The sequence below is a fragment of the Aspergillus wentii genome, assembly GCF_001890725.1.
Source record: "Aspergillus wentii DTO 134E9 unplaced genomic scaffold ASPWEscaffold_1, whole genome shotgun sequence".
NCBI lineage: Eukaryota > Fungi > Ascomycota > Eurotiomycetes > Eurotiales > Aspergillaceae > Aspergillus > Aspergillus wentii.
In genome coordinates this window covers 3948524-3973719 of record NW_024467832.1, presented here as the reverse complement: position 1 = coordinate 3973719, position 25196 = coordinate 3948524, and the positions used below count along the sequence as shown (strand labels likewise).

The 25196-nt window shown below is 48.6% G+C and overlaps 12 protein-coding genes and 2 non-coding genes across 14 annotated transcripts; 7 read left to right on the top strand and 7 right to left on the bottom strand.

Annotated features, from left to right (window-relative positions):
- Positions 1-14: 14 nt before the first annotated feature.
- ASPWEDRAFT_t22 lies at positions 15-99 on the top strand. Its single transcript has one exon. It is a non-coding gene; the product is annotated as a tRNA-Asp (tRNA).
- ASPWEDRAFT_35084 (uncharacterized protein) lies at positions 57-3158 on the bottom strand. Its single transcript, XM_040834147.1, has one exon. The coding sequence runs from the start codon at positions 2927-2929 to the stop codon at positions 329-331; it is 2601 nt and encodes an 866-aa protein (XP_040695196.1). The 5' UTR covers positions 2930-3158; the 3' UTR covers positions 57-328.
- A 356-nt stretch (positions 3159-3514) lies between these two features.
- On the top strand, positions 3515-4789 carry ASPWEDRAFT_101081 (putative RNA 3'-terminal phosphate cyclase; the record flags this gene model as incomplete). The annotated part of the gene is made up of 1 exon (XM_040827357.1): positions 3515-4789. The coding sequence occupies one exon, from the start codon at positions 3515-3517 to the stop codon at positions 4787-4789; it is 1275 nt and encodes a 424-aa protein (XP_040695195.1).
- ASPWEDRAFT_270838 (polysaccharide lyase family 1 protein) lies at positions 4758-6272 on the bottom strand. The gene is made up of 2 exons (XM_040832947.1): positions 5861-6272; positions 4758-5813 (listed from the first exon to the last, which is right to left on the bottom strand). Exons 1-2 carry the CDS (start codon positions 6010-6012, stop codon positions 4808-4810), a joined length of 1158 nt encoding a protein of 385 aa, XP_040695194.1. The 5' UTR covers positions 6013-6272; the 3' UTR covers positions 4758-4807.
- Positions 6273-7038: 766 nt separating this feature from the next.
- ASPWEDRAFT_167532 (uncharacterized protein) lies at positions 7039-7286 on the bottom strand (the record flags this gene model as incomplete). The annotated part of the gene is made up of 2 exons (XM_040830158.1): positions 7039-7158; positions 7209-7286. 2 exons carry the CDS (start codon positions 7284-7286, stop codon positions 7039-7041), a joined length of 198 nt encoding a protein of 65 aa, XP_040695193.1.
- Positions 7287-11386: 4100 nt separating this feature from the next.
- ASPWEDRAFT_100321 (putative inositol 5-phosphatase) lies at positions 11387-12739 on the bottom strand (the record flags this gene model as incomplete). The annotated part of the gene is made up of 1 exon (XM_040827297.1): positions 11387-12739. One exon carries the CDS (start codon positions 12737-12739, stop codon positions 11387-11389), a length of 1353 nt encoding a protein of 450 aa, XP_040695192.1.
- Positions 12740-13154: 415 nt separating this feature from the next.
- On the bottom strand, positions 13155-13225 carry ASPWEDRAFT_t16. Its single transcript has one exon. It is a non-coding gene; the product is annotated as a tRNA-Gly (tRNA).
- Positions 13226-13494: 269 nt separating this feature from the next.
- On the top strand, positions 13495-15084 carry ASPWEDRAFT_23597 (uncharacterized protein; the record flags this gene model as incomplete). Its single annotated transcript, XM_040832505.1, has 3 exons — positions 13495-13624; positions 13673-14439; positions 14512-15084. 3 exons carry the CDS (start codon positions 13495-13497, stop codon positions 15082-15084), a joined length of 1470 nt encoding a protein of 489 aa, XP_040695191.1.
- A 71-nt stretch (positions 15085-15155) lies between these two features.
- Positions 15156-16467, bottom strand: ASPWEDRAFT_100244 (Zn(II)2Cys6 transcription factor domain-containing protein; the record flags this gene model as incomplete). Its single annotated transcript, XM_040827290.1, has 2 exons — positions 15156-16319; positions 16375-16467. 2 exons carry the CDS (start codon positions 16465-16467, stop codon positions 15156-15158), a joined length of 1257 nt encoding a protein of 418 aa, XP_040695190.1.
- A 386-nt stretch (positions 16468-16853) lies between these two features.
- On the bottom strand, positions 16854-19008 carry ASPWEDRAFT_147203 (putative pyruvate carboxylase; the record flags this gene model as incomplete). Its single annotated transcript, XM_040829521.1, has 2 exons — positions 16854-18909; positions 18956-19008. 2 exons carry the CDS (start codon positions 19006-19008, stop codon positions 16965-16967), a joined length of 1998 nt encoding a protein of 665 aa, XP_040695189.1. The 3' UTR covers positions 16854-16964.
- Positions 19009-19123: 115 nt separating this feature from the next.
- Positions 19124-21206, top strand: ASPWEDRAFT_147200 (uncharacterized protein). The gene is made up of 3 exons (XM_040829520.1): positions 19124-19950; positions 19994-20576; positions 20621-21206. The coding sequence occupies exons 1-3, from the start codon at positions 19243-19245 to the stop codon at positions 21094-21096; spliced, it is 1767 nt and encodes a 588-aa protein (XP_040695188.1). The 5' UTR covers positions 19124-19242; the 3' UTR covers positions 21097-21206.
- A 103-nt stretch (positions 21207-21309) lies between these two features.
- On the top strand, positions 21310-22294 carry ASPWEDRAFT_48073 (putative thiamine pyrophosphokinase; the record flags this gene model as incomplete). The annotated part of the gene is made up of 2 exons (XM_040837055.1): positions 21310-21347; positions 21394-22294. The coding sequence occupies 2 exons, from the start codon at positions 21310-21312 to the stop codon at positions 22292-22294; spliced, it is 939 nt and encodes a 312-aa protein (XP_040695187.1).
- Positions 22295-22357: 63 nt separating this feature from the next.
- Positions 22358-23597, top strand: ASPWEDRAFT_732379 (DUF500 and UBA/TS-N domain protein; the record flags this gene model as incomplete). The annotated part of the gene is made up of 1 exon (XM_040839299.1): positions 22358-23597. Exon 1 carries the CDS (start codon positions 22533-22535, stop codon positions 23595-23597), a length of 1065 nt encoding a protein of 354 aa, XP_040695186.1. The 5' UTR covers positions 22358-22532.
- A 136-nt stretch (positions 23598-23733) lies between these two features.
- Positions 23734-24903, top strand: ASPWEDRAFT_23592 (uncharacterized protein; the record flags this gene model as incomplete). The annotated part of the gene is made up of 1 exon (XM_040832504.1): positions 23734-24903. One exon carries the CDS (start codon positions 23734-23736, stop codon positions 24901-24903), a length of 1170 nt encoding a protein of 389 aa, XP_040695185.1.
- Between the last annotated feature and the right edge of the window lie 293 nt (positions 24904-25196).

The window sequence follows — 25196 nt, the reverse complement described above, 5'->3', positions numbered from 1 at the left end:
ACTCGACTATCTCATCTTCCTTGGTCTAGTGGTCATGATTTCCGCTTGTCATTAACCTGATAAGCGCGGGAGACCGGGGTTCGATTCCCCGAGGGAGAGATTTCTTTTTGTTTTTTTGTTTTTTTTCCCTTCTTTTCTATCTTCATCTTTCTTTTTATTCCCTCATGTTTCGTTTCTCTTCAAGCATCTAGATGCGAGGATTCACTTATGGATACATTCGATATTCTGCATTTACGTACCTAATATACTATAACAAAACACCAACCCAAAACAAGACGAAAGAATGAATGACTGATACAGATATCGATCGATGAATCGCTGCTGTCTGTTACATGAATACCTCGTCTGACATTTCGCTGCCTGCCTGCTGGCGTCGACTGTCCAGAAACATCTCCACCATCCGTTTACTGGAATTGGTAGAGTGAATGCCCTGGAGTCGGTTGTACTGATCCATATGTTCTTCGCCAGCACGCATAGTTTCGTTCGTCGGCCTTCTGTTATCTCGACGGCCACGCATGGATCGGAATTGAGCAGCTCTTGCATCTGACATAGGACGACGCCTGGTTGAATAACGCCGGTACTGTCCGTCGGCCATCTTTCTCTGCTGGGTATCTCCAAATTCTCTCTTTGGTGTGGGAGATTCGGGAGCCCGGACTATATTGCTGGGTCTCGACTGCATAGGTGATAACGAAAAACTGTCGTCAGCTGGGCTGGACGTGGAGATATTCTGAGAATCAGGTCTTCTGACACCACCAGACAGGTATACTGGTCCGGACGAAGGAATTGAATTCCCTCTATTTTCCTTCTGTGGTGGCTGTATGGTACGCACACTAGAAGACCGACTGAATGGCCGGGAGAAGTTGTTCTGCACTGGGGCTTTGCCGTTTGAGAACTCATTGGTCTGATTGGAGCCCAAGGGTGTATCCAACGGCGCGATAGAGGTGTTGTTGGTATTCGACATCTCCTCAGTCGTGGGCAGATACAAAGGGCCATTGTCATCGTTGTGAATTTGGGCGCTCTCCCTGTAATGGTCTCTTGGGGGAGTCTGTGTCTCGAATCTCGCCATCTCAGTATTCACCCACTGCTGCCATTCGGCACCGGACCGAGAAGGCACCCGAGTAGAGGAAGAACGAGCTATTCTTTTTGGAGAGCTATACGCGGTTCTGTGGCTTGCGAATATGGTGACCACTCCAGGCTCCTCTTCCGAATCGAATGCGTCTTGAACCCCTGTCTGCGCTTTCTTGATCGGCGAGTTGCCACTTGTCGTTCGTGAATATATGCTCGGAGAGTTTGGCGCAACATCTCCTGATTTGGAAACAATCACGCTACCAGAGTCATCCGAGTCTTTGGCATACGGCGAGTTGGTGGCATATCCATGTGGAATGGAATATTCAGGCTTGCCATTCCCTTGGTCTTGTAAGTACCTAGGTTCTTGTATATGGCACATGTTCTTGGATAGCCGTTGCGACTGTTTCTGAGGCGACAATGTGCCACCGATAGCGGTTGCAAAAGATCCGGGGGAGGCCATAGAGTCATTACTGGGAATATGACGGACTGATTGGCGGGTCCGGTGAGAGTAAAGCGAAGATGCACGTTCTGGGACCGGATGATGCTCTCTGACATGGCCAATGGAGAAGTCTTCTTCATCTGGATTTTGCATGTGCTTCATCAATGCGGAGTACAGGCGCTGACTATCAACAGATCCATCTGGTCTTAGTGGGCCTTGTCTAGTAGAATTGCCAATGGCTTGTTCATCCTGGCTTCCATGCTCTTGGATGATCGATAATGGGATGCGTTCGCCTGCTCTTCGGCCTGCAATAGTATTTGCCGCCGTTGAATCAGCCCAGCTCGTAACACGAGAGTGCGAGGTGGCAAGGCTTTCAGAACTTCGAACATTTCGAATCGTGTGTGTCCTACTAGGATCTGCGAAATCTGCAAAATTCCGAGCATAGCTGCCATCCGGCGTATAATCAACGTCGGTGCCAGATTCGGTCGAGGAATAGCTGTGATCAGGCCGAGACATCTCTTGGGCTTCGGGCTGCTCTTGGACGGACCTCGATAGCCCTAAAACGCGCTTGATTCCTTTCTTGATGGACGATGAGATCGATCGAGCTTTCCCATGGCGACCTGCACTCCGGGGCTGATCTTCCACGGATGGACTGCCTGACAAATCGAACCCAGTCTCGCTGGCGGTACGAAATGTCTTTCTAAGCGGCTTTTGCTGCCTTCTGGTTTTGGAATTGTAGAGAGGAGACGGCGTTTCCTGTCCAGGGCTTTTTGGACTCCGGAGAAACTGGCTACGTGCTAGTTGAATAGCCTCCTGGCTTTCAGCACGTCGAACACTTTTCGAAGGTTGATTTCCTCGAAGAAAGGACATGGAGCGTCTCAAAGTGCCATACGCACGTGGTGTCGCAACAGCGCTTTTATCAAGAGCCGGACTGCCATATGAGTCGGAAGATATACCCGGACCAATATGCGTACGCTGTCTCGTCGAGAACATCGACTTAGCCTTTCGAAGCCGGCGATAAGACGATGGCAACGAAGAATCTCGACCGTCGAGTCCTCCAAACTCGCTGATGGGTGGCAAAGCAGCGGAGGAGTGGTCGTCGCCATAGCCAATGCTTGACGGACGGGGAGATGAAGTGTTGACAACCGAGCCGTCCTCGTTATAGGAGATATTATTCGCATTTCTCCGTCTCTGCGGAACAGCAAGACTGCCAGGGCCTCCGAGACGATCATACGAGCGTCTGGATTCTGTCGAAGATCTCTCGGTGGAGCGACGCATGGCTCGAGAAGCGGCGGCGGTAGCCTGGTGTTTTGCGAGTTCGGGGTCGAACGGTTCTGGGGGCTGCGATCTTCTTCGCATGGAGCGAGTGGATTTGGTTCTCCGGAGACGATCCATTGGGCTGAGTGACGATGCGGGAACCATATTGGACTATGAATGGATAGATGTGAGTGAGGATGTATGGAGGAAAAATGTTTGGATGGATGATTGATTATGGGGATGAATTGATAGTAGGAAGGCACGGGTGAGTATATCATTGGAGTAACTACGATGGCTCTTGTTTCCTTGGAAGTCCTGTCTACTGGTACAACAATGGATATGTCTATTAGATAGTAGTCTGCTATTTTACAATAATCAATTGCATAGTTGAAGGATTAGTATTTAGTCCCTTGTGTGTCTACAAAACTAACTGATATTACTAGATATATATCCACGACGTTGTCCAGGTACTATACCAACAGATACACCTGCATATCTAAAACAACGTAAATTAACACCAGTATTAAATTAACTACAATTGTTTAAACCTTATTCCTCGTAGCAGCAGCCGATCTGTCAGTCATTGTAGATCGTGACTCTAAATGAGTCACTCCGAATGTGGCTGTAACAACAGGCAACAACAGCATAATCAACCATAATTAGCATCAACTCACATAAATGTACATGGCAACCCAACAAACTATCTACAATCAGCCACTTTTATCCGATTATACTACAGAAAGAATAAACATGGCCATCCACCTCAACGGCCAAACCCTCGAAGGAGGCGGCCAGCTCGTCCGCATCGCCCTCGCCCTCTCCTCCATCACCAAAACCTCCATCTCCATAACGCAAATACGCAACAAACGGCACGGAAAAAAGGGTCTGAAAGCGTCTCATCTCGCGGCCGTTCACTTTCTCTCCGACCTCACGGGGAGTACTGTTTCTGGGGCGCAAGTGGGCTCCTCGGAGCTGGTGTTTACACCACCCTCATCTGAATCAAGAAGCGTATCGCCATCGCCATTACAGGCAGAGTATAATATCCGCCTTGATACGGCCGGTGCCGTGTTTTTGATTTTCCAAGCGGTGTATCCATATCTGCTGCATGCTGGGAGGGAGAAGATTAGATTGAATCTAACGGGTGGGACGAATGTCGCGTTTGCGCCGTCGTATGATTACATTGCGCAGGTGCTGAGCCCTAATCTGGTGAGATTGGGATTGCCGGGTTTGGAGATGGAGGTGAAGAGGAGAGGATGGTCGAGGGGGAGGACGGAGTTAGGGATGGTGACGATGGTGGTGAATCCGTTGGCTTCTGATGGAGATGAAGCTGTATTTCCGACTATCGATATGGGACGGTTTGAGCGGGGAGAGATCACACAGATTGATGTTACGATTCTTGCACCGGATGATGCGCTGGATATCACATCAGCATCTAAACATTCATCTAGCCAAAAGAACAAGAAAAGAAAGCCAAGAGAAGAGCCAGCAAAGAAAACATCAACAGCCCGACAATACCTCGCATCAGAAACCGCCAGCACCCTCCGCGAAAAACTCGCCTCTATCCCTTCATCCTCATTTCCAGAAGACAAAAAAGTCCCAATTACTCTGCATACATCCGAACGAACATATTCCCAGGCACACATGTACGTGATGGTCGTGGGACACACATCCACCGGGTTCAGGATAGGTCAAGATGCACTCCTTGGATCATTTCCAATGGACAAGACAGGACGGAATAAGTCGACTGAACTCGAGTCGAATATACAACAACTGGCCAAGTGTGCCGTGGACAGATTCATCAAAGAGATATACGACCCTAATATGGATGATGCCAGCACAAAGACCAGACCATGTGTTGATGAGCATATGAGAGATCAACTGGTTATATTCGAAGCTCTGGGGAGGTTATCCAACAAAGACGACCAAGATCAAAATCAAACTAAGGAAGACGAGCGATATTGGAGTCTTCACACACAGACAGCGCAATGGGTTTGTAAACAAATACTGCAGTCAGAAGTCGCATAAATAGAATAATAGAATACATCAGATCTTCCCAACACCAGCATTAGCCATAACCTGGTGGGCCACATCAGTAACCGGACTGATCAGCGCAGGCACAGAACCAGCATCCCCAATCGTCTGGAGCATACTCGTATCCCCCAAAGAAGGCCAATCGCCAGACTCAACCAGCGTATTCGCACCACAGTTCCTCCCCAGCGACGAAGCGCACTTCTCACCCCCCGAAACAACCGTAAACACCTTCCCGCCCTCCGTCGAGCTCGCCTCAGTCATCGGCGTGGTGACGTTATTAAACGAGTTATTCTCAACCAACACACTGCCCCCCTCGGCGACATCAAAGTCATGGCCCAGATTATTCCAGAAGAAGTTATTCACCGCATGCATCGTCACCGCACCCGAGCCACCGACCTTCGGCGCCCGCCCACTGCAATCATGCACATAGTTATCCGCAAGCGTGATATAATCCTCCTTACCCAGGAACAGCATCGTCCAGTAATGATCGCCATTACAGCTCGACGACCAGTCCGTGATGCCGTCGAACTCGGTATGCGAGATCGTGACATGGCCCGCCGGATCGAAGCCCGTGACGATCATCTGCCGACCCACCAGCGAGATCTTGCAGTGGTCGATCCAGATCTTATCCGTGTTGCCCAGGGTGATCGCGTCCCCGCCCCAGATGTACTGCGGGTTGAGGTCGGTGATGTGGATGTTCTGGATGATGACGTTTTCGACGCTGGTGAGTTTGAGACCCCGGCCGCGGATGACGCCCTTGGAGCCTACGCCGACGAGCGACTTGTTGCTGCCCACGTAGATCGGGTCCGTCGCGGCTACGTTGTAGGTTACTTCCACCGAGGGGTAGCTGGAGGAGCACCAGTTGGGGCCGTCGAGAGCATTCTGGCCATGTTCGCCGCAGGTGTTGCTGTCTGGGATACAGCCGGTTTCTGTAGCTGTGCCTTCGGACAGGGTGAAGTCGAAAGTGCGATCGATGAGGATGACGCGGGGTTCGTCGCCAGTGAGATATTTGATCAACCTGCAGTGCGTGAGTATAGCTCGAACGAATCAAGGCAGAAGACCTACTCATCGTTGGTGGTGGGAGTAACTGGCGTTGCAGAACCACCGCCTGTCGTGCCTGTCGCGAAGCCAAACGCTTTACCTGTGACGCCAGCAGCCGAGACAGAGGCCGCGAGATGCAACAGGGCAGTAGCCCAGATAGAGATGGATGTCTTCATGGTTGCTGACGAGAGAATCCATGATGAGGACGAGCTGTTAAATACTCCCGCCAAGATGAAGGTCAGGGTGAAGGGAGTTTTGTATAAATGAAGCCAACGCGATGGTGAATGCCAAGATACGACGTTATATTGAATTAGATGAACTACGTCTGAGATATAGCTTCCAACTTAGACGACTTGTAGATAACACTTCATGACCACTCCAACTGCATACAGAATAGAACCTACCAGAATACTCATCCACTCCAAAGTGACATCGTTTAATATACAAGAATAGAACACCAGACTTCCAAAAAAGTTCATCTCGATCTAAAAACCCTGAACCAAGACAAACAGTGGAGCCTGTCTTGGCTTTAGCGCCAAATCTGAATCAGGGCTGGGTTGTTTCACTGTTACCCGAGACGGTGAGACATTCAGGTCTAGGTATCATGATAGTTCTTGAAGTCATCTCAGTGGAGGTAGTGGTAGTGGTAGTATCAACCGTATTCGACAGTCGATGGGTATGATGATTGTCGAATCATTAAGACAGAAAAACAAGAACAATTAAAATAACAATTAAAGTCAAGACATGCCATCTATTAGAGTATTTCCCTCTGCGCCACTGCTCGCCAGCAGCAGATCCAATATACCGATATATCCATGCGATTCCCTCTATTCCACCCAGAGTTTGTCCAACCGCACTTTTTTTTTGGTGTCCACCTGCCCAAAGAAATCCGAAAAGTTGAGTCATTCCCCGTAGCCAGGAGTAAGATCCAGACCAGTGGAACGACTGGTAATAATAGTAGTAAACGTGAATCAAGACGAAAGCCACCCTCGTAGTAAGTAGTAGATGATTATAACTCCCAGCGATGCATCCAAAAGTCTGGAAAAGATAGATGATGAAAAGGGAAAGATAAAAAAAGAGTTAACGCGAGACGGTCAAAAGATCCCATGGGACCGGCCCCAAACCTCACAGGACACTGTATTCATCCTGTGGAGGATCTGAGATGTCTTCTGGTACCGTCTGAATGGAATCTCGTCGTCTCGTCATTGGAGGATGATGTTTTTGTACGGAGAGTCATTCAGGATCTCCGATGGTAGTGCTCGCCGGTAGTCTCTAGGCTGCGCAAAGGGAGACGAAGACGATGGTCGACGGAGCTTCAATGTCTGGAATAGATTAGCTGATGTTGTCGTACGTCAACCGATGAAAGACATACCACGCAGTCGGAACATTTGCCTCCCTGAATGTTGGCGCGACCACGGCATCCACGAGGGTAATTGGCGCAAGAGTACATGATGTCGTAGTAGTAATGGTAGTAGTAGGAATTAATCACGAGACGTTGCACTGCTAGACTGTCGAAGTCGTATCGAAGGACAATAATCCAAGTCGAAGTACAGAGTAGACAGCAGGTAAAAAAGGGTTGAGAATTTTTCTGACACCCTTTTCTTGTTTGCTTTGCTTTGTTTCTGTTTGCTTTTTTATTTTTATTTTTTTTTTTTCTCTCTTTCTTTCTTTTTTTTTTTTTTTGTTTTTTGTTTTTTAATCCCGTCCAGGGAATGTTTTAGGGTTGATTCGCGGAGAGAGAAAAAAACAAATAATAATAGTAATAGTAAGTAATAATATCGGGTCGCGAAAAAAAACCCAACGTCGAACCGAATAATTTTTTCAAGATAAAAAAAAATAATAAATTAAAAAAGTCCAGCCACAAGCACAACGGTGACGTCGATAGTTCGTGGAATCGAGACGCCGTTGTTTTGCACAAAGTTGAGGCTGTGAAGGCGCTTGCAGGGATTCGGCGCAGTCGTGGGGATGTTTTTAGCGTTGAGGAAAGATGCGGTGATGGACACTGCCACAATTGACTGCCGGGTTGAATAGATGAATGAATAGTTTCAAAGGAGGGGAAGAATCGGAAATCTTCAAAGGAATGAAAGAAGGCAAAAATAAAAATAAAAATCAACAAAGACCCAATTCAGGGGAAGAAGATGTCTAGTGCTAGTGGGCAAAAAGGAGAGTTGTGGAAAGAGAACGAGTCCACCACAGGGGAATGGGGATTTATATCGACGTGAAGAAAAACGACGACAAGGAAAAAACGGTCCAGTTAGGCAGGAGAATTAAAATTCGGGGGTTCCATAACGTCCACGGGCTGCGATTTGACCTGGCCTGTCCTCGACTGGCTGGTGATGGGCAAGATGGGGGAGATGGGGGCAACCGATGGAGCCTGTTGTATGTATAATGGTAATAATAATGATTATTATTATTTAGGGGTAAATAATCATCAAATCAAGAAAAAAAGAAAGGAAGGGAGAAAAAAAATTTGAAAAAAAAAGGAAAAAAAAGGAGCCCCTGGAAAACGGATTCATTATTCTGCTGTCAGTCTCACACAACAGTGGGCATCATCGCAGAAACTTGCCAAAGGATCCCCCCCGTTAGTGGACCGACAAGCCCGTATTTCCCGATGTTGGATGGAGACAAGACGACAGCCAGACGAGCAGGAAAAAAAGGCACCGTCAAGTCCGTCAGTCTGGACTCTGGCGCTGGTTTGTTCCCGCACGGATTGCCCGAGTGCCCGACCACCGCCAATAGTCAAGTCAATAATCGTCACCAGGTAGGGATTGCGAGGTGGGAATGGGATGAGTGACTGCTCAGATTTCAGATTTCAGATTCTAGATTCCACTAGACAGGCGGTATCCGATTGAGATTGGCAGATGGATCGATGACTCGCAGTCATAGTATGAGATGGGTTTACCCCTGGCCCTTGACATTATGCTGTAGTCGTACATAGTACCGCGTGGAGCATCACCTTGCAACCATCTGACAAAATTTGGACCCTGTCAGACTCTGAACGGCGGCCGTTAAGCCTCTTGGGCAGCTGCCAATTGACGAAGAATATCGGAAGAATCCTCGCAGGGGAGTCAGGAGGAGACCCACCGTCGCCCAACAGTCCGTCTCCTATGTTTGCGTTGATGGTTTCGGGTTAACGACCTGGAGTTTTTTGATCTGATCTGAATCTGCTGAACGATTGGTTCTTTGAAACCCAGTACGCCTACTCTACAGTGCACAGCTGTCCACTGTTGTCGACAGTCGCCACTGTTTGTGTCCATTGTCTGGATCTCATCTCGGATGCGCGGAAGCAACCACGCTCTTCCACAGAAAAAAGATGGAATGTTCGATGGCAATTCCAGCAAATCATCTCATCGCATCTACCGACGACAACGGTCCATGCTCCAGTCTTTTCCCCCTGATCAATGGCCATTAGCTTTCAGGGAGACGAAGAGACGGCTTGTTCGCTTGGGCTGATTTTCCTGCCTTTTCTCCCCTTTCTGCCTCTCCTAGTCTTAGTCTCGTTTCCCCTGGTTCGGAGAATATTTTGATGTAACCTTCTAGCCTTCTGGAAGTTCCACAGCCTTGTGTGTGTGGTCCTGTGGTTCCAATCCGCATCGTCGGGTTTCGCAAAGCGGAAATCGCCATCATCAATCATCAATCAGTCTTTGACCCGTAATCCATACTCTGTAAACCGTTCTTGCATTCCGCTGTTCCGTTTGATTTTGATTTGTTTGAAAAGGAGTAACTCCATAATAACAACCCATCTTATTGTCGACATCATCGAGTCATAATAATTAGCGAGAAAAATAAAAAATAAAAATGCCGATGCTGTCAACGTAAAAAAAAAGTCAGCGCTCCGGAATTCCAGGATCCACAGAGATTATTTTTCATACTATTGTTTCTCCATCCCAGTTTATTATTCAATAGAATCCGTTCTGGGTCCGTTTCGCCTTTCAATTTCACTTTTTTCGCCTCTGAGATCCTGTTTCGAAGTTTCGAGCCCGGCCTTTCGGTTCTAGAGGTCTGGGCTTGGCTTGTGCCTTGTTCGGATGCGATGGATCATCGTGCATGGCCTAATTGTTGGATAAGACTCTTTAATTCCGAGTCGAGATTGATTATGATGTCGTTCGTGTAACTGTTGCCTTTCGGATGGCCGGACGGGTGTGGATAGGGTGATGGGTGGAGGGGGAGGGTGAAAGTGAGGCCATCAAGGGATGTTTGCATGCTGGTCACTTGACATCACTTTTTCCCTCCACCCAGGTGATCACATTGGCATTTCGATCGATATTGATGATAGACGGGTGAACGGCACAGAAGAATCCCATCACATCGCCCAATTCGTCTTCGTACATTTGCTACTTACTACTTGCTACCCCTGTTGTACACGTACTTTTGGCTTCAGCTAGACTACTCGGTTGGTGTTCAGTGTTTGAAGAAGCGATTTTAATCAATCGTCTTATTGCTTCTATACGATTCTAGCGGGAAGCCTCCTGCCTCCAATCCCATCCTTAATTCTTATTTCTTAATCAACGTAAGTGCTTGGGATATATTATCTTAATCTACAGACGATCATTCCTAATTCCCAGATCGCCCAATCTTATTCCAAAGAGACAATGAACGAGTTTCGAGAAGCGAGGCGGGGCCTTCTAGTGGGAGGGTTTGCAAATTATTGCTACATATCGTGCCATATCACACAGAAGTAAAAAGGAGATTAATATCAATAATGCTGTAACTAACTTCTGTATCCCCTGCTCCACTCCTTCGGAGTTCGGGCTTGGGATTGCATTTTCCTCGGGATCACCGGTTAACAGACCAGCTGGCAGTGGCGGGAGATTAAGACAGTGGGGGCTGTCAATCCGGATCGATAGATCGCTGTCAATCCTTACTGATCGTATGCACACTCAGTCCTGGACTATTGGCTTTCAAAACAGTAGCGGAACCTATCTCCGCTTGACGGTTGGGCAAAAAAGACACATCGCAGGAAATGATGATTGTCATATGGTCTCCGTTTGATCATCCGAGGCTATTGATTCCTCGGCAAAAGGGCAAAAGTATAAACCACGACGTTGTACTATGGACTTGTAAAACGGTGATAAGATTTGGCGGGTTTCGTATCTCAGAGAAGGTGACGTGAGTCATGGATCGACGCCTTGCTTTCCTTGTTGGTAATACATCAGACCGTTCCAGAACCATTCAATTTTCAGTTAAGCTGACAGGGCTATGTGATATAGTCGATGGATCTTGACTCGTGCCATGCAAGGCCAGCCACTGTATAGCCACCATCGTCATAGAGTTTATGGAATCCATTTTCACGAGCCGTGCGAGTATATCACATTTCTTGTATTCGTCTAATTCGGCACATGTGACAAACCATTTTATTACAACCGGAGTCTCAAGGCCCAAATGTTAGAATGCTGAAACCAGGGGCTGTTTGTAGCGTACGTCTGTCATGATGTCGTGCAGCACCGGAGATTTCTTGGAGATCATTTGATATGATCGCCGTGGGGCAATGTCTTGCGTCGAGATCTGGTGATTCTGGTCGATTTCTGAAACGAAACAGTGAACACAGACTCAAATTGCCAGGAGCGATCGAAGCACAAGCCATGCGCCGACTACACCGATAATCGACGCCAGCACGAGACCGTTTCCTTCCCACGTCAAGCCCAGATATGCCAAGTAGCCCACAATGATCTCCTTGCCTCGAGCGACGTCTCGTTTACGTTCCCATTCTGGATCGATGGGGAACGGGGCTCTTAGTCGCACATCTGTCGCAGGATCCACGTCGTCCGGGACCCGGATCGGCCTCAGCGGGACAGAGGCAGACAGTGCTACTGCACGATGGTCAGAGGTCGGAAATAGCGGCAATGCATCATAGCCGTGGGTTTGGACCCGCGCCTGGTCTTGCATCCATGTCGGTGTGTCGAGATATAACACACGATCACACCAGCTTGGCCAGCGAGTGGCTGTCCATTTCCAATCTTGAAACTCTGTGTTGTTCCGTGCTGCGTCCCAGGCCGCCCGGCGGGCCTTGGCTGAGTACTTGTATGTCGGTGGGAAATTGATGGGTGCTTCAGACATGCCATGGAAGCATCTGGACTTGCGTTTCTCTCGATTGAGCTGGTCATCTTTGAATAGCTGTGAATGGTGCACAGCACTACTCGGGTCGGCATCGAATGTCGGGAATCGCGCATGGTCCCCAGGGAGTGGCAGGGTGTTTGAGGTACGGTAGTTGAGATCACCGGCAAAGAAGAGGTAGCTGTTGGGGGTGAACATGCCCTGGTTTTCGCTACTAGAGCCCGACGGCAAATCCTGGAGAAGGGCAGCACTCTCTGATTCGTCTCCAGCGTCGACACTTTGGCGAGCCTGTCGAGAGAACACCAATCTCTGTACAATCTCTCGCCAATCGCCATTTCTCTTCTCGAATGCGTATTCGAAGGGGGCAAGATGCGCTGCGACAAAGGTCAAGTCCAAGGTCTCTCCGTCTTCGTCGGTCTGATAACCCAATCGTGCACCGACTGCTCCCTTGTTACCCATCTGTTGAATACCAACTCCAACACGCGCCTTATCAACCCGTGAGATTCTATCGGTAACGTCCGACCGGGCAAAGACCATAAGGCCGGTCATGCCAGAATTATCCGCGACCACATCAGCATAGTGCACATCGCCCCAGCGTTTAGACACCGCCTGACTGACAACCTGACGAAGCACATCGAAATAAGGCGCGAGGAACGACCCCCCAATAAAGGAGTAGGAAATAGGCGCGATCTCCTGGAGACATAGAACAATCAGCTCGGGCGGTACGGACAGGTCTTGCGAACCAGCGGTGTGAGGAAGTGCGTGGAAGAAATGCTTTGAAAACAAGTCCACGTCGGCTGGCGTGCGGGCGCAATTGAAAGTAAGAAGATAGAGATTGAGCGAGTCCATTGTGAATTTGTTGGAATATCTACAGTGTTCTGTGGTGTGTGAAATATGCAGGCTGGGGAATTTGGAGATGGGCTGCGGTGACGTCTTTAAATTCCTGTCCCACGGATTTGGAGGGGCCCACGTGTCGCTGACGATCTGGACATGATCGACAAGATCAGTGTGGCTGTGAAGATAGATCAAGCTGTAGTAATGACGATTTAGATTAGAGATACTCGCTGCATAAAAAATATTCAGTTGAAGCTAAAGTTGAGCATTTATTGAGATGAAAAGCATCGAAGCTATAGAGGTATCTGAAAATCTGCAAAACAACACACCCATCTCAATTGACCAAGCCAATCAATCAACCAGAAATTAATATTGAAAAATAAGTGATAGATAGATAGATAGCAAAAGAAAAAGACAAAAAAAAAAAGAATGCATCATCCGTGAATCGAACACGGGCCTCATCGATGGCAACGATGAATTCTACCACTAGACCAATGATGCTAAGGCGAAGGATCAGATTGTAATCTGATTCGCTGCTTGTTAATATCTGGCGGGATTAAGAAATATGTACTAGCTCCAGCATAAAGCCATATCAAGTCCATCCAATATAGGTGCGTTTGCCTAAAAGAATAGATATAAACTTAGTAGGCAAAGCGCTACCCCTATTTAGGTCTGATAGGTAAACGGTTAATGTCATTATTGCAGCTCTACGTCCGTCTTGTTTTCTCTATGCTACCCTCATAATCCAGTTCATCTCTCTAACATTCACAATGAACTGTCATAGAATAGGATCTGAAGGTTCAAAAGTCTCCAACAGTTACCCTCAGATACCCCCCGAGTCTATCGGTCAGAACAACTTTCCAGCCCGGTCTTCACTTCGGGAGATTCACACTGTTCACAGTGAGTGACTACCAGGCAGCTTCGAAGTGATATACTAATTGCGTGCAGGGACAGATTCACTTGAATCGAGTAAAGGGGACATAAATTCTCGCAACCGCTTGATTAGAACCCATCACCGTTCTTTATCCATATGCGAAGCAGTGTACATTACAACGACTCCAGATGGACGCGAGATATGGAGTGTTGGTGGCTTATCCAGTCCGATGCTGGATACACATGCCGGGGGACTTGAAATCCACATGCACCCGATTTTCCACAGCCCACCCCCGAATAAGTCATTTGACACGGGGTATATTGAGGACCCGATACCGAGAGAGATTAATCCCCGGAGGTTTCTACGCGAGAGTGACATGGCCATCCTGCGGGAGAAGTTTCCCCTCTCTGTTGCCGTGCGTGTGTTTATCTCCGGATTTATTGTGATTCTCTTTGAAAGCAGGGAGAAAATGGAACAGTCCTGGGAATCAGGGGTAGCAACTGAGTTTGGGAATCTGCGTTTAAGATATGATACTGTATATCATGAACATTGCGCAAATGATCTTCAAAGTGGAACTCCAGTTACCACTGGGCCAGGCAGATTAGAGAAGTCTGCGGCGCTTGGTCTAAAGCTCAAATTGAAGAATGGTGATCAGTGTATCACTGTTCCCACGCATGCATTTATGAAGGTATATACCGCCAACAGCCACTCAAGGCTTCTTTTTGCAGATTGGATTGCAAAATCCAAGGAAGCTGTACAGAAGTACATGGGAATAACGATAAAAACATTCAGCAACTCCCCGCTGGGCAAGGATGTTTGGATTGCTGGGAGCAATCAGAGGGTATATTGGCCATGAACGCACACAAATTCAGGTTTGATTAATGCTAACTGTCTGATGTTTCTTGTATAACAGATAGGAAAGATCACTGTGACATATGACTCCCCCGCATCCCATGTCATTTCGTTTCCATACGGTTTCGCCCATGATCTGTCCCTAGTTACAGACGATAGGCTTCCGAAGATGATTAGACGGTCTGATGTTCCGCCGATTACGGAATGGGGCAGTTACAACGAAGCTCTCGATGGTGGTCCTGTGTTTGTGACAGGCTTTTATGTTGCAACTGGCAATCCAAAGCAACTTCAAGGGAATGGCATTTCTAGAGGCACACAAAAAGCCATTGTGGAGGGTACTGCGTATATCTGGAATAGGAAAGGCTGTGATGGATCTGTTGCTCTTTTTTGGAGAACAGTTGATGATCGTGACTCAATTGAGCATCTGTCTGGCTCCGTTCTATGCCGGGGACAGTTGGGTGATCAGGCTTGTGCTGTTTGTTTCCAGAATTTTGAAACGCCGGTTCCCAGTGCTGTTCTGCATAATGACTATACCGGTAGAAAGCCATATAATGTACAACAGTTTACTGTGAAAGGAGGGTTCCTGCTACCGCCGGAGATCAGGTGCGCAGAAATAATCGATGATCAAGGGTGATTCTTTTGATATAATAAGGATGTGTGATATAAAATGTTTGTATTTCAATTAGAATTGGGGTATAAGTATATTCATCGAGTATCAGTTGTAACAGAATACCCAAGTTGCTCCATTGGCCATTGTATCCAGGCTTTATCTTCCTCGTGTAGATAGCAATTGATCCCGTCCATAACATGGTGAGACCAGCCACGCATAAACCATAGCGGATCAATTTCCAGTTCTTTCAATAAGACTGTAAAATGGGCGAATATAACCAACGCCACCGGCTGTTTTTGCTGTAGACAAGAGTTGAACTCGTCTGATAGGCGATATAGCCAGCCAAACACCCAAGGCGAAAAAGCATCTACTGAGAATGAATTCTCGTATATTGACGTAAAGCTTTGAGACAGGGCATCGACAGCCTCTACGCAGACGTCAGAAGCTGGGTCTTCTGCTGTATGGTCTATGACGAATTGGCGGAGTTGTGATAACCGCTCCTCGTATTGATCCGGTTTATGATCGAACAGTTGCTGGTGCTGGGATGGTGACCGTGGCGGCCCATGTGGGATATTCGATGCAAACTCATCGCGCATCGTGGAGATGATCGTCCTAACGCCCCGAAGTAGACCTAGCCATTCTGCCTGGCCATGGTCGGCGAAGATCATGTAGTCTCCTTGCTGGGGTCCTTTGGCGAAATGATGAAAGCAAATAAGCATGGCGGAGACGTAGAGTGCTTGACAGTTTTCGGCGTCCATGTGAGAGAGTAGGGAGGTTACCCGTGACAGGGCGATTAAGTAGTGCTCTTCTGCTTGGAGAACATATTTGCGCTGGAGAGACGGTTGTTCACGGCTCAGGTGGAGCGCTGATAAGGCCAGGAGGAAATGCAGAACAAAGTGGAACTTGAACCCGATTTCGGGGATGGTGACTTTCCAAAAGTCGTGGCTTTCTTTATCGCCAAAGGTGCACTGTGGTGAGGTCAGGTAATGGTGGAGAAGCTGAAAGTCGTCGTAAGATAATGGACGATCATCCTGAGCTGGGATACTTGGAACATTTGGAATCGGACTGGAGTCAGGAAGTGAAGTTGCCGATGGCGACTGTGATAGAGTCTTGGAACGGGTGGAATGCACAAAGCGAAACGTTGGCCTGGACGTCCGACCGGATCGCTTTTGAGAAGTCTCGCTGGACGCTTTGGGATCCAAAAAGTCGCAGTCAATCGAGTGTCGGACGCAATTCAAGCACGGTTTGGCCTCGTCGCACTGCAGCTGCTCAGATTCTTGATCGCCAACGCGGAGTTCTAGACTGGACCCTTACCTTGACCCGACGGCGCTTGCAGTTCCCGCAGCCATGACGGGACTTGCGATGGGATTTGCGAGAGAATCTCTTTTCTGCGAGAGTATCTGACATGATGGAAAGTAGATGGGGATGGGAAAAGTGGTGGTTTGGGATTGAAGTCATCCCTATTCTTTAAGGCAACTCAATTCTGGTCGGCAGTTTTTCCTAATCCGGTATGGCTGCAGTACTTTAATCATGCATAAATGCTTGTTTATCTATTTATATAATTTTATTGTATTTTATTATATATATATATATACCTGGTATATATCTGGGATGCAAGATTTTATTTATCATGAAGATTATAGATTGTAGGGTATTGTGTAGTCAAGTGAAATTTACCTTACCTGTTATAGTGGCATGAAGGACAGCATACAGCACAACTAAATGAAACAACTAAATAAGATGAAATTCATACTCTATATTGCATCTGGAATATCTTAATATGAAAATGATGTGTTTATTTTATAATTAATCCAGGACATATAGTGATACATACTTGTGGAATTGCCACTATGTTCATCATGATATTCCAGATGCCAGTTGGTGACTAGCACTGTGAATGACTGCTACAGCTTCCCCCTCACCTCCACCTTGCCCTTGTCCTCCTCCAACTCCACCAACAACATCCCCTCTGCCACATCCTCTTCTTCATCCTCCATCTCAAAAGCCCATTTGGCCTTCCCTGCCCGTGGACTTCTAACTTCCAATTCCATCTTCATCTGTTTCACAAACGCCAACACTTGGTTCTCTGCGATGCGGTCTCCTTCCGACACCAGCACCTCAATCAGCTTTCCGGACAAGGGTAGTACAATATGCCTGGGATTACTGGAATCGCCCCGTCGATGGGACGAAGATACCAGAGCTGATGCAGAAGTCGAAGTGGCATCCAGCCGCAGTCGATAGGGAACGGCCGATTTAGATGATGGGGTGGTGTATTCGATTTCTGCAGTGAGAGAGGAGGGGAATTCGTTACGCAGAACGCGAGATAATTGTAAGTGATGTTGCTGTTTCTGAGAAGAATCCTGCATTGGCTCGAGGGTGACTGACCACGCATCTCCTTTCCGAAATAGAAGATTTGACGATGGCATGGAAGTTTGCGATATTGACTGGTTGGTGCTGGGTGTTTCGTTACTTTTGATGGATGCTGATATCGTATTACCCAGGCTGAGAATTTGATCAAGCCTTGCACCCAGCCATTGAGTGTCAACTTTGCCGGATAAAAGGTCTTCGTGGGCAACGATTCCCCGCAGGAGGTTGATGTTGGTCTTTACGCCAGATATCCTCGAGTCCGCCAAAACACGCTGCGCTTTTCGGACAGTTGCCTCCCAGCTTGATGCCGTGACGATGATCTTTGCTAGCAGGTTATCAAAATTCGAGCCCACGATAACTTGAGACGAGCCCGAAACATCGACATTGGTGTCTACTCGGATTCCATTTCCGCTTGGTACTGAGAATTCGGTTACTTTGCCAATACCCAGAGAAAATTTGTTGTTTGGATCCTCTGCACATAATCTGAGCTGGATAGAGCTTAATCTTGTCGGAGGAGAGTCATCTGATTTGGCTTCATATAGATCTAGCTGTTGCAGAGAGCACCCCTGGGCCAGCAGGAGTTGCGTCTGCACCAAGTCTATGCCTGTGATGGATTCGGTAATGGTATGTTCCACCTGGAGGCGTGGGTTGATCTCGAGAAAGTAGAACTCTGATCGTTCTGCGTTAACAAGGAACTCGAACGTTCCGAGAGATCGATAGCGGATGGTGCTCGCCATTCTCAATGCAGACTCGATCACCTTTCCAACAAGATTCCTGTCACTCGTCAAAGCTGGTGCACACTCGACGATCTTCTGAAACCGGCGCTGCGCACTGCAGTCTCTCTCCCAAAGATGTCTGACCTGACCAGTTCCATCGCCCACCACCTGGACTTCGATATGATGAAATCCATCAACAGCTGCTTTCTCCACAAATACAGTATGAGAAGGAGATTCTCCAATTGCACGGTCAACGGAGCTTTCGAGCTCGCCGTCATCGCGCACCAACCGAATGCCTCGACCACCTCCTCCATCAACAGCCTTGATCATGACAGGGTAATCAACTTGCTGTGCGAAGGCTCTGATATCGGCGATTCTGTCTGTTGGATGGGTCATCGCCTTGAGTACCGGTACATTGCATTGCTCCGCGAGCTGCTTTGCTTGGAGCTTGTCCCCTGTACGTGCCAGAACCTCCCAGCCTGGTCCAATGACGCTTGCCCCAGCATCCTGCCACATGCGATGAGCAAAGTCGGAACTTTCACTAAGAAAGCCATATCCAGGATGTACAGCATCGATGGAATGTTTCTGTGCTAGTCCTACCAGAAGAGAAATATCTAGGTAGGCTGCAGGCGCCGGAATCTCTAGTGCATGATGTGGTCGACCTATATCGCAATGGGAGCGATCATCCGATGTATACAGAGCGAATATCTCAATAGAAGACGACAATTCCCGCACAGCATGAATAATTCGAACGGCAATTTCTCCTCTGGAATGATTATTATGAATTCTTGATATCCACCAAATTCACATACCTGTTAGCGATCAGAAGTCGCTTGATCGGTCGTGGTGGCGGTAAGAGTGACATTATATAAGTGGTGTTCTGCAATTGCTCATGAATGAGTCGTCAGTCTAAAAAATATACTATATACAATTTTGTATAAGAGGACACAGCTACCCCTCACACTGGGCCATATTGTTATGTCGGTGTGGCGACCTCGGACCTCGGATTACCCCTCAGATGGGGTAATGCAAAGGACCAAGACAACAGATGAGTATAGAAGCACTGATTGTATGAATATACCAAAACACAAACAGCAAAATGAAAGACGACGATAGTACTCACTCCAAGGAGAGCAGAAATGGGGATTCGCAATCCAAAAGAGCTACAGAAAGACTGAACCAAGTCTCATCGCACATTTCACCGACAGAAAACGCAAACCAGAAAAAGAAAAAGGCCAATTCAAAATCTACAACATCACGTCTCCCAGCAGACTACTCAGACGTTCTCTCTCAAATCGATGCACTCCGTGCGATTGCCTCAAAGCCCGATCCTAATAATCGAGGCTATGTCCGACAAAAACAAGCCGGCAAGCTCTGGGTACGCGAGCGCATCGAGCAACTCCTCGACGCAGGCAGTTTCCAAGAAATAGGCTCTGTTTCAGGAACAGTAAAATGGAAACAGACCGGGCCTATGCGCGAGACACCTGATGCCTTTGTCCCCAGTAACAATGTACAGGGTATGGGCAAGCTCCGGGGTCGAAAGGTCTTGCTTACGGCGGATGATTTTAGCATTCGCGGAGGCCATGCTGATGGATCGACGGCGGGGAAGACGATCTATCTAGAGAAACTGGCTATTGCGTTGAAGCTGCCTGTTGTTAAGTTGGTAGATGGGTCGTCGGGAGGGGGGAGTGTTACGACGATTCGCAAGGAGGGATGGAGCTATCTTCCCCATCTTCCAATGTTCAAACATGTGGTACAGCAGTTGAACATGGGTATTCCTAATCTGGGAGCGGTTGTTGGGCCTGCTGTATGTATCCTACTTGATAAGTGAGTGTATACTGACTTTGCAGATTGGTCTTGGTGCAGCAAGAGTCGTTTCTTGTCACTTTTCCGTCATGGCTGCAGATATCGGATGTCTGTTTAATGCAGGCCCAAAGGTTGTTGAGGGAGCCACATTTGAAGAGGATCTTGATTTCCAAGATCTAGGAGGCCCAATGATCCACTGTACGAATGGGACAGTCGACAATCTAGCTGCCAACGAAGCAGAATGTTACGAGCAGCTACGGACGGTGTTGAGCTATCTCCCCAATTCAGGGAATGAGGCACCACCGGTGATTCACTGCGAAGATCCTGAAAATCGTGAGGATGTGGGCTTGCGGAGTATCATCCCCCGAAGACAAACGCGGATGTATAGCCCCAGAACGATCATCCTGAGCGTGGTTGATCAGGGATCGTGGTTTGAGATTGGACCACTCTGGGGACGGACAGCTATCGGTGGACTGGCTCGACTGGGAGGACGGCCCGTGGGAATTATCTCGCTGAACTGCGAAGTCAACGGGGGAGCCTTGGACGCAGCAGGAAGTCAGAAACTAGAACGTTTACTGAAACTATGCGATGTGATGAACTTGCCGGTATTACAGTTCATCGACGTTCGTAAGTCTACATCTACCCAGTTTGAAGTTTATCTAACAAAACAGCCGGATACGCCATCGGCACCGTAGCGGAACGAACAGCAACGATGCGCTGGGGGGTAGAACTCGCCAAAACCTACTTCTCAACCACGATGCCGATATTCAACGTCGTTACCCGCCGCGTCTTTGGCGTAGCAGGAGGCATTATGATCGGATCTCGCGATCCAGTCATGCAGGTAGCCTGGCCATCAGGACAATGGGGATCCCTACCACTCGACGGAGGCATTGAAGTCGGCCATCGCCATGAGCTTCGCCAGGCGGAGAAGCAAGGCAAGAAAGAAGAGCGCTACCGTGAGTTGGAGGAGGAGTATTTGCGGTTGATGAACCCGGTGCGGACGGCGAATGCGTTTGGGATAGAGGAGATGATTGACCCGAAGGATACGCGGGGGGTATGTTGTGCATGGGCACGACATATGTATAGTTTGATGGGGGAGAGATTGGCTGATAGGCAGAATGGGAGGATTCATCCTGTTTTTGCTTGAACTTAGTAAGTCGGTGTGGTTTAGGTAGACTGGTGAAGGAATGCTGATGTAGATCAGATAGTCCAGATGAGATTCAATCTACAGATATTATGAAAATATTATATCGAAACGAAGACATCTAATAAATGTATATATACCGGCATGGAAAAAGTATAATCCACCTTCCCCTCACCACTGCTCCATCCCTCCAACAGAACTAAAACAAACATCACCATGCAAACCATACTAGACGTAGTCAAAGACTGCGACAAGTAAAAATCCCCAATCTACATAAACGTCCAATACTAACAACCCCAGCTTCCCCTACGAAGATGAATCCCAACCAGACCTCTGGAAATTCTGCCTCCCCGACGACCCAAGGCCGCACGGTCTCCTGATCCCCTCAGTCGTCAAGGCAATGCCCTGGACAGACTCTTTCCAGCTAAACCACTCCGCAAAAACTATCCATCTTATTCGTCCTGCTGGCATCAACTGGGAATCAAAATGCACCGCCATAATCGACGCACAGGTGCAGCTCGCCCGCGAAAAAGGCACATTCCCCGCGCTGGGCAAACCCCGCCACGAGGAATTCCCCATCGTCGGCGCCCGGTTCCGGGTTGGCATTGATCGGTCTGCGTTTTCGATGTTTGGAATCATTGGGCGGGGTGTGCATATGACTGTGTACGTTCGCGTGGGGGAGTCACGGGAGCTGAAGGTATGGATTCCGCAGCGGAATTTGAACAAGGCTACGTATCCCGGTGCGTTGGATAATACGGTGGCGGGGGGGATGGCGACGGGAGAAAAGCCGATGGAGTGTTTGGTTCGGGAGGCGAGTGAGGAGGCGGGCATGGAAGAGAGGATACTTCGACGGGATGTCCGGGCCGCGGGGACAGTGACGTGGTTGAATGTTAGTGATGAACGGTCAGGTGGACAGAGTGGGTTGATGAATCCGGGGATCTTGTACGTGTATGATATGGAGGTGGAAGAGGATGTGGTGTTTAAACCTGTCGATGACGACGTGCATGCGTTCCATTTAATGGGCATGGAGGAGGTGAAAGAGGCGATGCTGGATGGACGGTTTAAACCGGCCAGCGCGTGTGTGATGATTGATTTTCTCATCCGCCATGGTATCATTACCGCCGAGGAGGAAGAGGACTATGCGGAGATTGTGTCGCGCTTGCATCGCAAGCTTCCCCTGCCCAGTAGTATTCGTATTTAGATGTCCCGAATAGGAAATCGTGACGCTATCCATAGTTGGGCTTGGCGGGGATCCACGCGGCACTAGGCCTAGATAGGCAATGATTACGCTTGCGAGGCTTAGTTGGCGCCCCGCTATGATGTATATGTCTGCCTAGGTATTCTTTTAAATAGTCCCAAATCGATACTTTCCCCTTCATTTTATTTTCTCTTCTCTTCTCTTCATTCCTCTTTCAAATCTCAAGCTGAAATACGACGAAATGTCCAACAAATGGGACAAAACCAAAACGGCCAGCAAAAAAGGCTTCGACAAAGCCTGGGCGGCCTTTGACAAACTCGGCGCCCCCGTAAACAGACTCAGCAACAAACTCGGCTCGGAAGCCTTCTGGCCGACAACCCTCGACAAAGAAAGCGAAAAAGCAGCTCGCATCCTGCGCAGTTTCTGCAAAGACGGTGTCTACATTGAAGAGGACACGCCTACGCCTCAGCCACCGGCAGATGGGAAGATCGACAAGCCACGCGGCAAGCCAACGGTGTTGAAGAAGATTCCGTCGGATGTGATCCGGAACGCGAAGGGGTTGGTTATCTTTACTGCTATGCGGACGGGGTTGTGGTTTAGTGGTGCGGGGGGCAGTGGGGTGGTGATATCTCGTATCCCGGAGACGGGGGAGTGGAGCGCCCCGTCTGGGATTATGCTGCATACGGCTGGATTGGGGTTTCTGGTTGGTGCGGATATCTACGACTGCGTGATGGTGATCAACACGTACGAAGCGCTGGAGGCGTTCACTAGAGTCCGCGTGACGCTGGGCAGCGAGATCACCGTTGCCGCGGGGCCGGTGGGAATGGGCGGCGTGTTGGAGTCGGAAGTGCATAAGCGACAAGCGCCGATCTGGTCGTATGTGAAGAGTCGGGGGTTCTATGCGGGGGTGCAGGTGGATGGGAGTATTGTGATTGAGCGGACGGATGAGAACGAGCGGTTTTATAATCATCGGGTGCCGGTGAAGGAGATATTGGCGGGCCATGCGTGGACGGAGAATGCGTCTGTGATGATGTTAAGGCATACGATTCATTGTGCGCAGGGCGATTCGCAGTTTGGCTCGTCGGTGAGTGGATTGCAGATGCCAGCTGGGCCGAGTCCGAGTGATATTCCGCCTGAGCAGTTGGTAAACACGCAGATGTCTGGAGGGAATCAGGGAGGAAATCAAATGGGAGGGAATCAGATGGATCAGCAGTTTCAATATGCTCCTCCTGACCATCCTCCTCCTGGGTATACTGGGTATGGCCATCCTGAACAGGTTACTGTACCTCAACCGCCTCGATATTAGCGATATAGACTGCCTTATTTGTGATAATTAGCAATGAATAGCGATTCTGACACCATCGGAGACCCGATCTTCCCCGCACTGATCTTCCCCGCCGTCATATTTTGAACAATCATTCCTGCACATTCCTCAAGCTCAAATGGCAGACAAACCTCTATTTCCTCTCGCATCATTCCATGCCACTCCTGGAGTCACTCACGTCTGTGCTGCTGGCGAAAGCCTCCCTCTGCAGAGGCATAATGCAGCCCTCGCAAAATACATCAAGGACAAGGCTGCGGGGCATACAGGGCGCGCTAAGCAGACTCAATCCCTAGAGGATGTTCGAGCTCTGATCGCTCAAGCATGGAAAGTCTCAGTTAAAGAAGTGGGATTCGCCCCGAGCGTTGCTGACGGAATCTCTATGGTCCTCGAGTCATTGGACTGGGACGATGGAGATAATGTGTGCGTCCACGAAGATGAATTCCCCAGTCTCGTTGGACCGTTTTCTCTGAGAAGCAAGCAATACCAGCGAAATCCAAGACAAGAAAGAAAGGGCCCGGAAATGCGGTATTACAATGCCGGCAATCTCAGCGACATGGTGGACGACAAAACACGCCTTATTGCCGTCAGCTACGTGTCATATTTCGATAGCACTCGGGTTGATCTCTCGCTTTATCGCCAGCTTGCTGACTCGGTTGGAGCTATCCTCATTGTGGACTTTACCCAGGCAGCTGGATATGCGCCTATTGACGCCTCGATAGCCGACTTTGCATTCTCAGCGTGCTATAAATGGCTACTCGCCACGACTGGAGTGGCAATCGCATACTGGAACCAGACGAGAAGACCGCACTGGAAACCTGTCTCTGGGGGATGGCATTCTCTCTCTCTAGGCGCGGTTCGACCACAATGGGAAACGACTCGACTGGAGATCCGTAACGATGCCATGTGCTTTAGTCGTGGTAATCCTGCCCATCTCGCGATTTATATCTTACGGGAGGCTCTGGTGTTTCTCAACCAGTGGGATGCTGCCGATATCGAGAGACACGTTCAGACATTGACGGCCGCGCTCCTTGAAAGGCTCCAGAGAGAGGGTATCCCGTCTTCCACGCCAGTTGATACAGCGCGACACGGGGCCAGCGTGACGGTTGACTGTGCCGGCGCTTCAGAAATCGTGAATGAGATGAGCAAGGCTGGTGTGTACGCGTGGAATGGCCAGGGGAGAGTACGGTTTAGCTTTCATGGGTACAACTGCGTCGAAGATGTCGATCAGATTATGCAGATATTTCCTGCTCTTTGGAGAGCGTCTAACAGGTCCAAATCCATGATTTAACACTTCAGGTTGTTGACATAAAACTGTCTTGGTTGAAGTGATCGACACGAGAGCCATGTGATTGCTGACTAAGCAATTGGAGTCGGAAAGTCTTGGCAGGGCTGACCCACTCGGCAGTCGGCGCTAATGAATGCCCGATCACCGCATGGCCAATCAGAGCTGCATGCATGTGATGTCCATTTGTCATTTATTGTGATGGCTTTTATTACATTATTACTTTTTATTCAGGAGTCAGGGTTAATGGATACAATAAATAAAGCGTACAGTTTGCTTATAGATCATTCTATATATTC

What these genes read in the sequence shown, in the direction of transcription:
- ASPWEDRAFT_35084 (XM_040834147.1), bottom strand. Translation starts at nt 2,929, where the DNA reads ATGGTTCCCGCATCGTCACTCAGCCCAATGGATCGTCTCCGGAGAACC.
- ASPWEDRAFT_270838 (XM_040832947.1), bottom strand. Translation starts at nt 6,012, where the DNA reads ATGAAGACATCCATCTCTATCTGGGCTACTGCCCTGTTGCATCTCGCG. An exon ending in ACTCCCACCACCAACGATGA is followed by an intron (nt 5,814 to 5,860) that starts GTAGGTCTTCTG and finishes CACGCACTGCAG; the next exon opens with GTTGATCAAATATCTCACTG.
- ASPWEDRAFT_147200 (XM_040829520.1), top strand. Translation starts at nt 19,243, where the DNA reads ATGAAAGACGACGATAGTACTCACTCCAAGGAGAGCAGAAATGGGGAT. An exon ending in GAGCGGTTGTTGGGCCTGCT is followed by an intron (nt 19,951 to 19,993) that starts GTATGTATCCTA and finishes CTGACTTTGCAG; the next exon opens with ATTGGTCTTGGTGCAGCAAG. An exon ending in ATTACAGTTCATCGACGTTC is followed by an intron (nt 20,577 to 20,620) that starts GTAAGTCTACAT and finishes CTAACAAAACAG; the next exon opens with CCGGATACGCCATCGGCACC.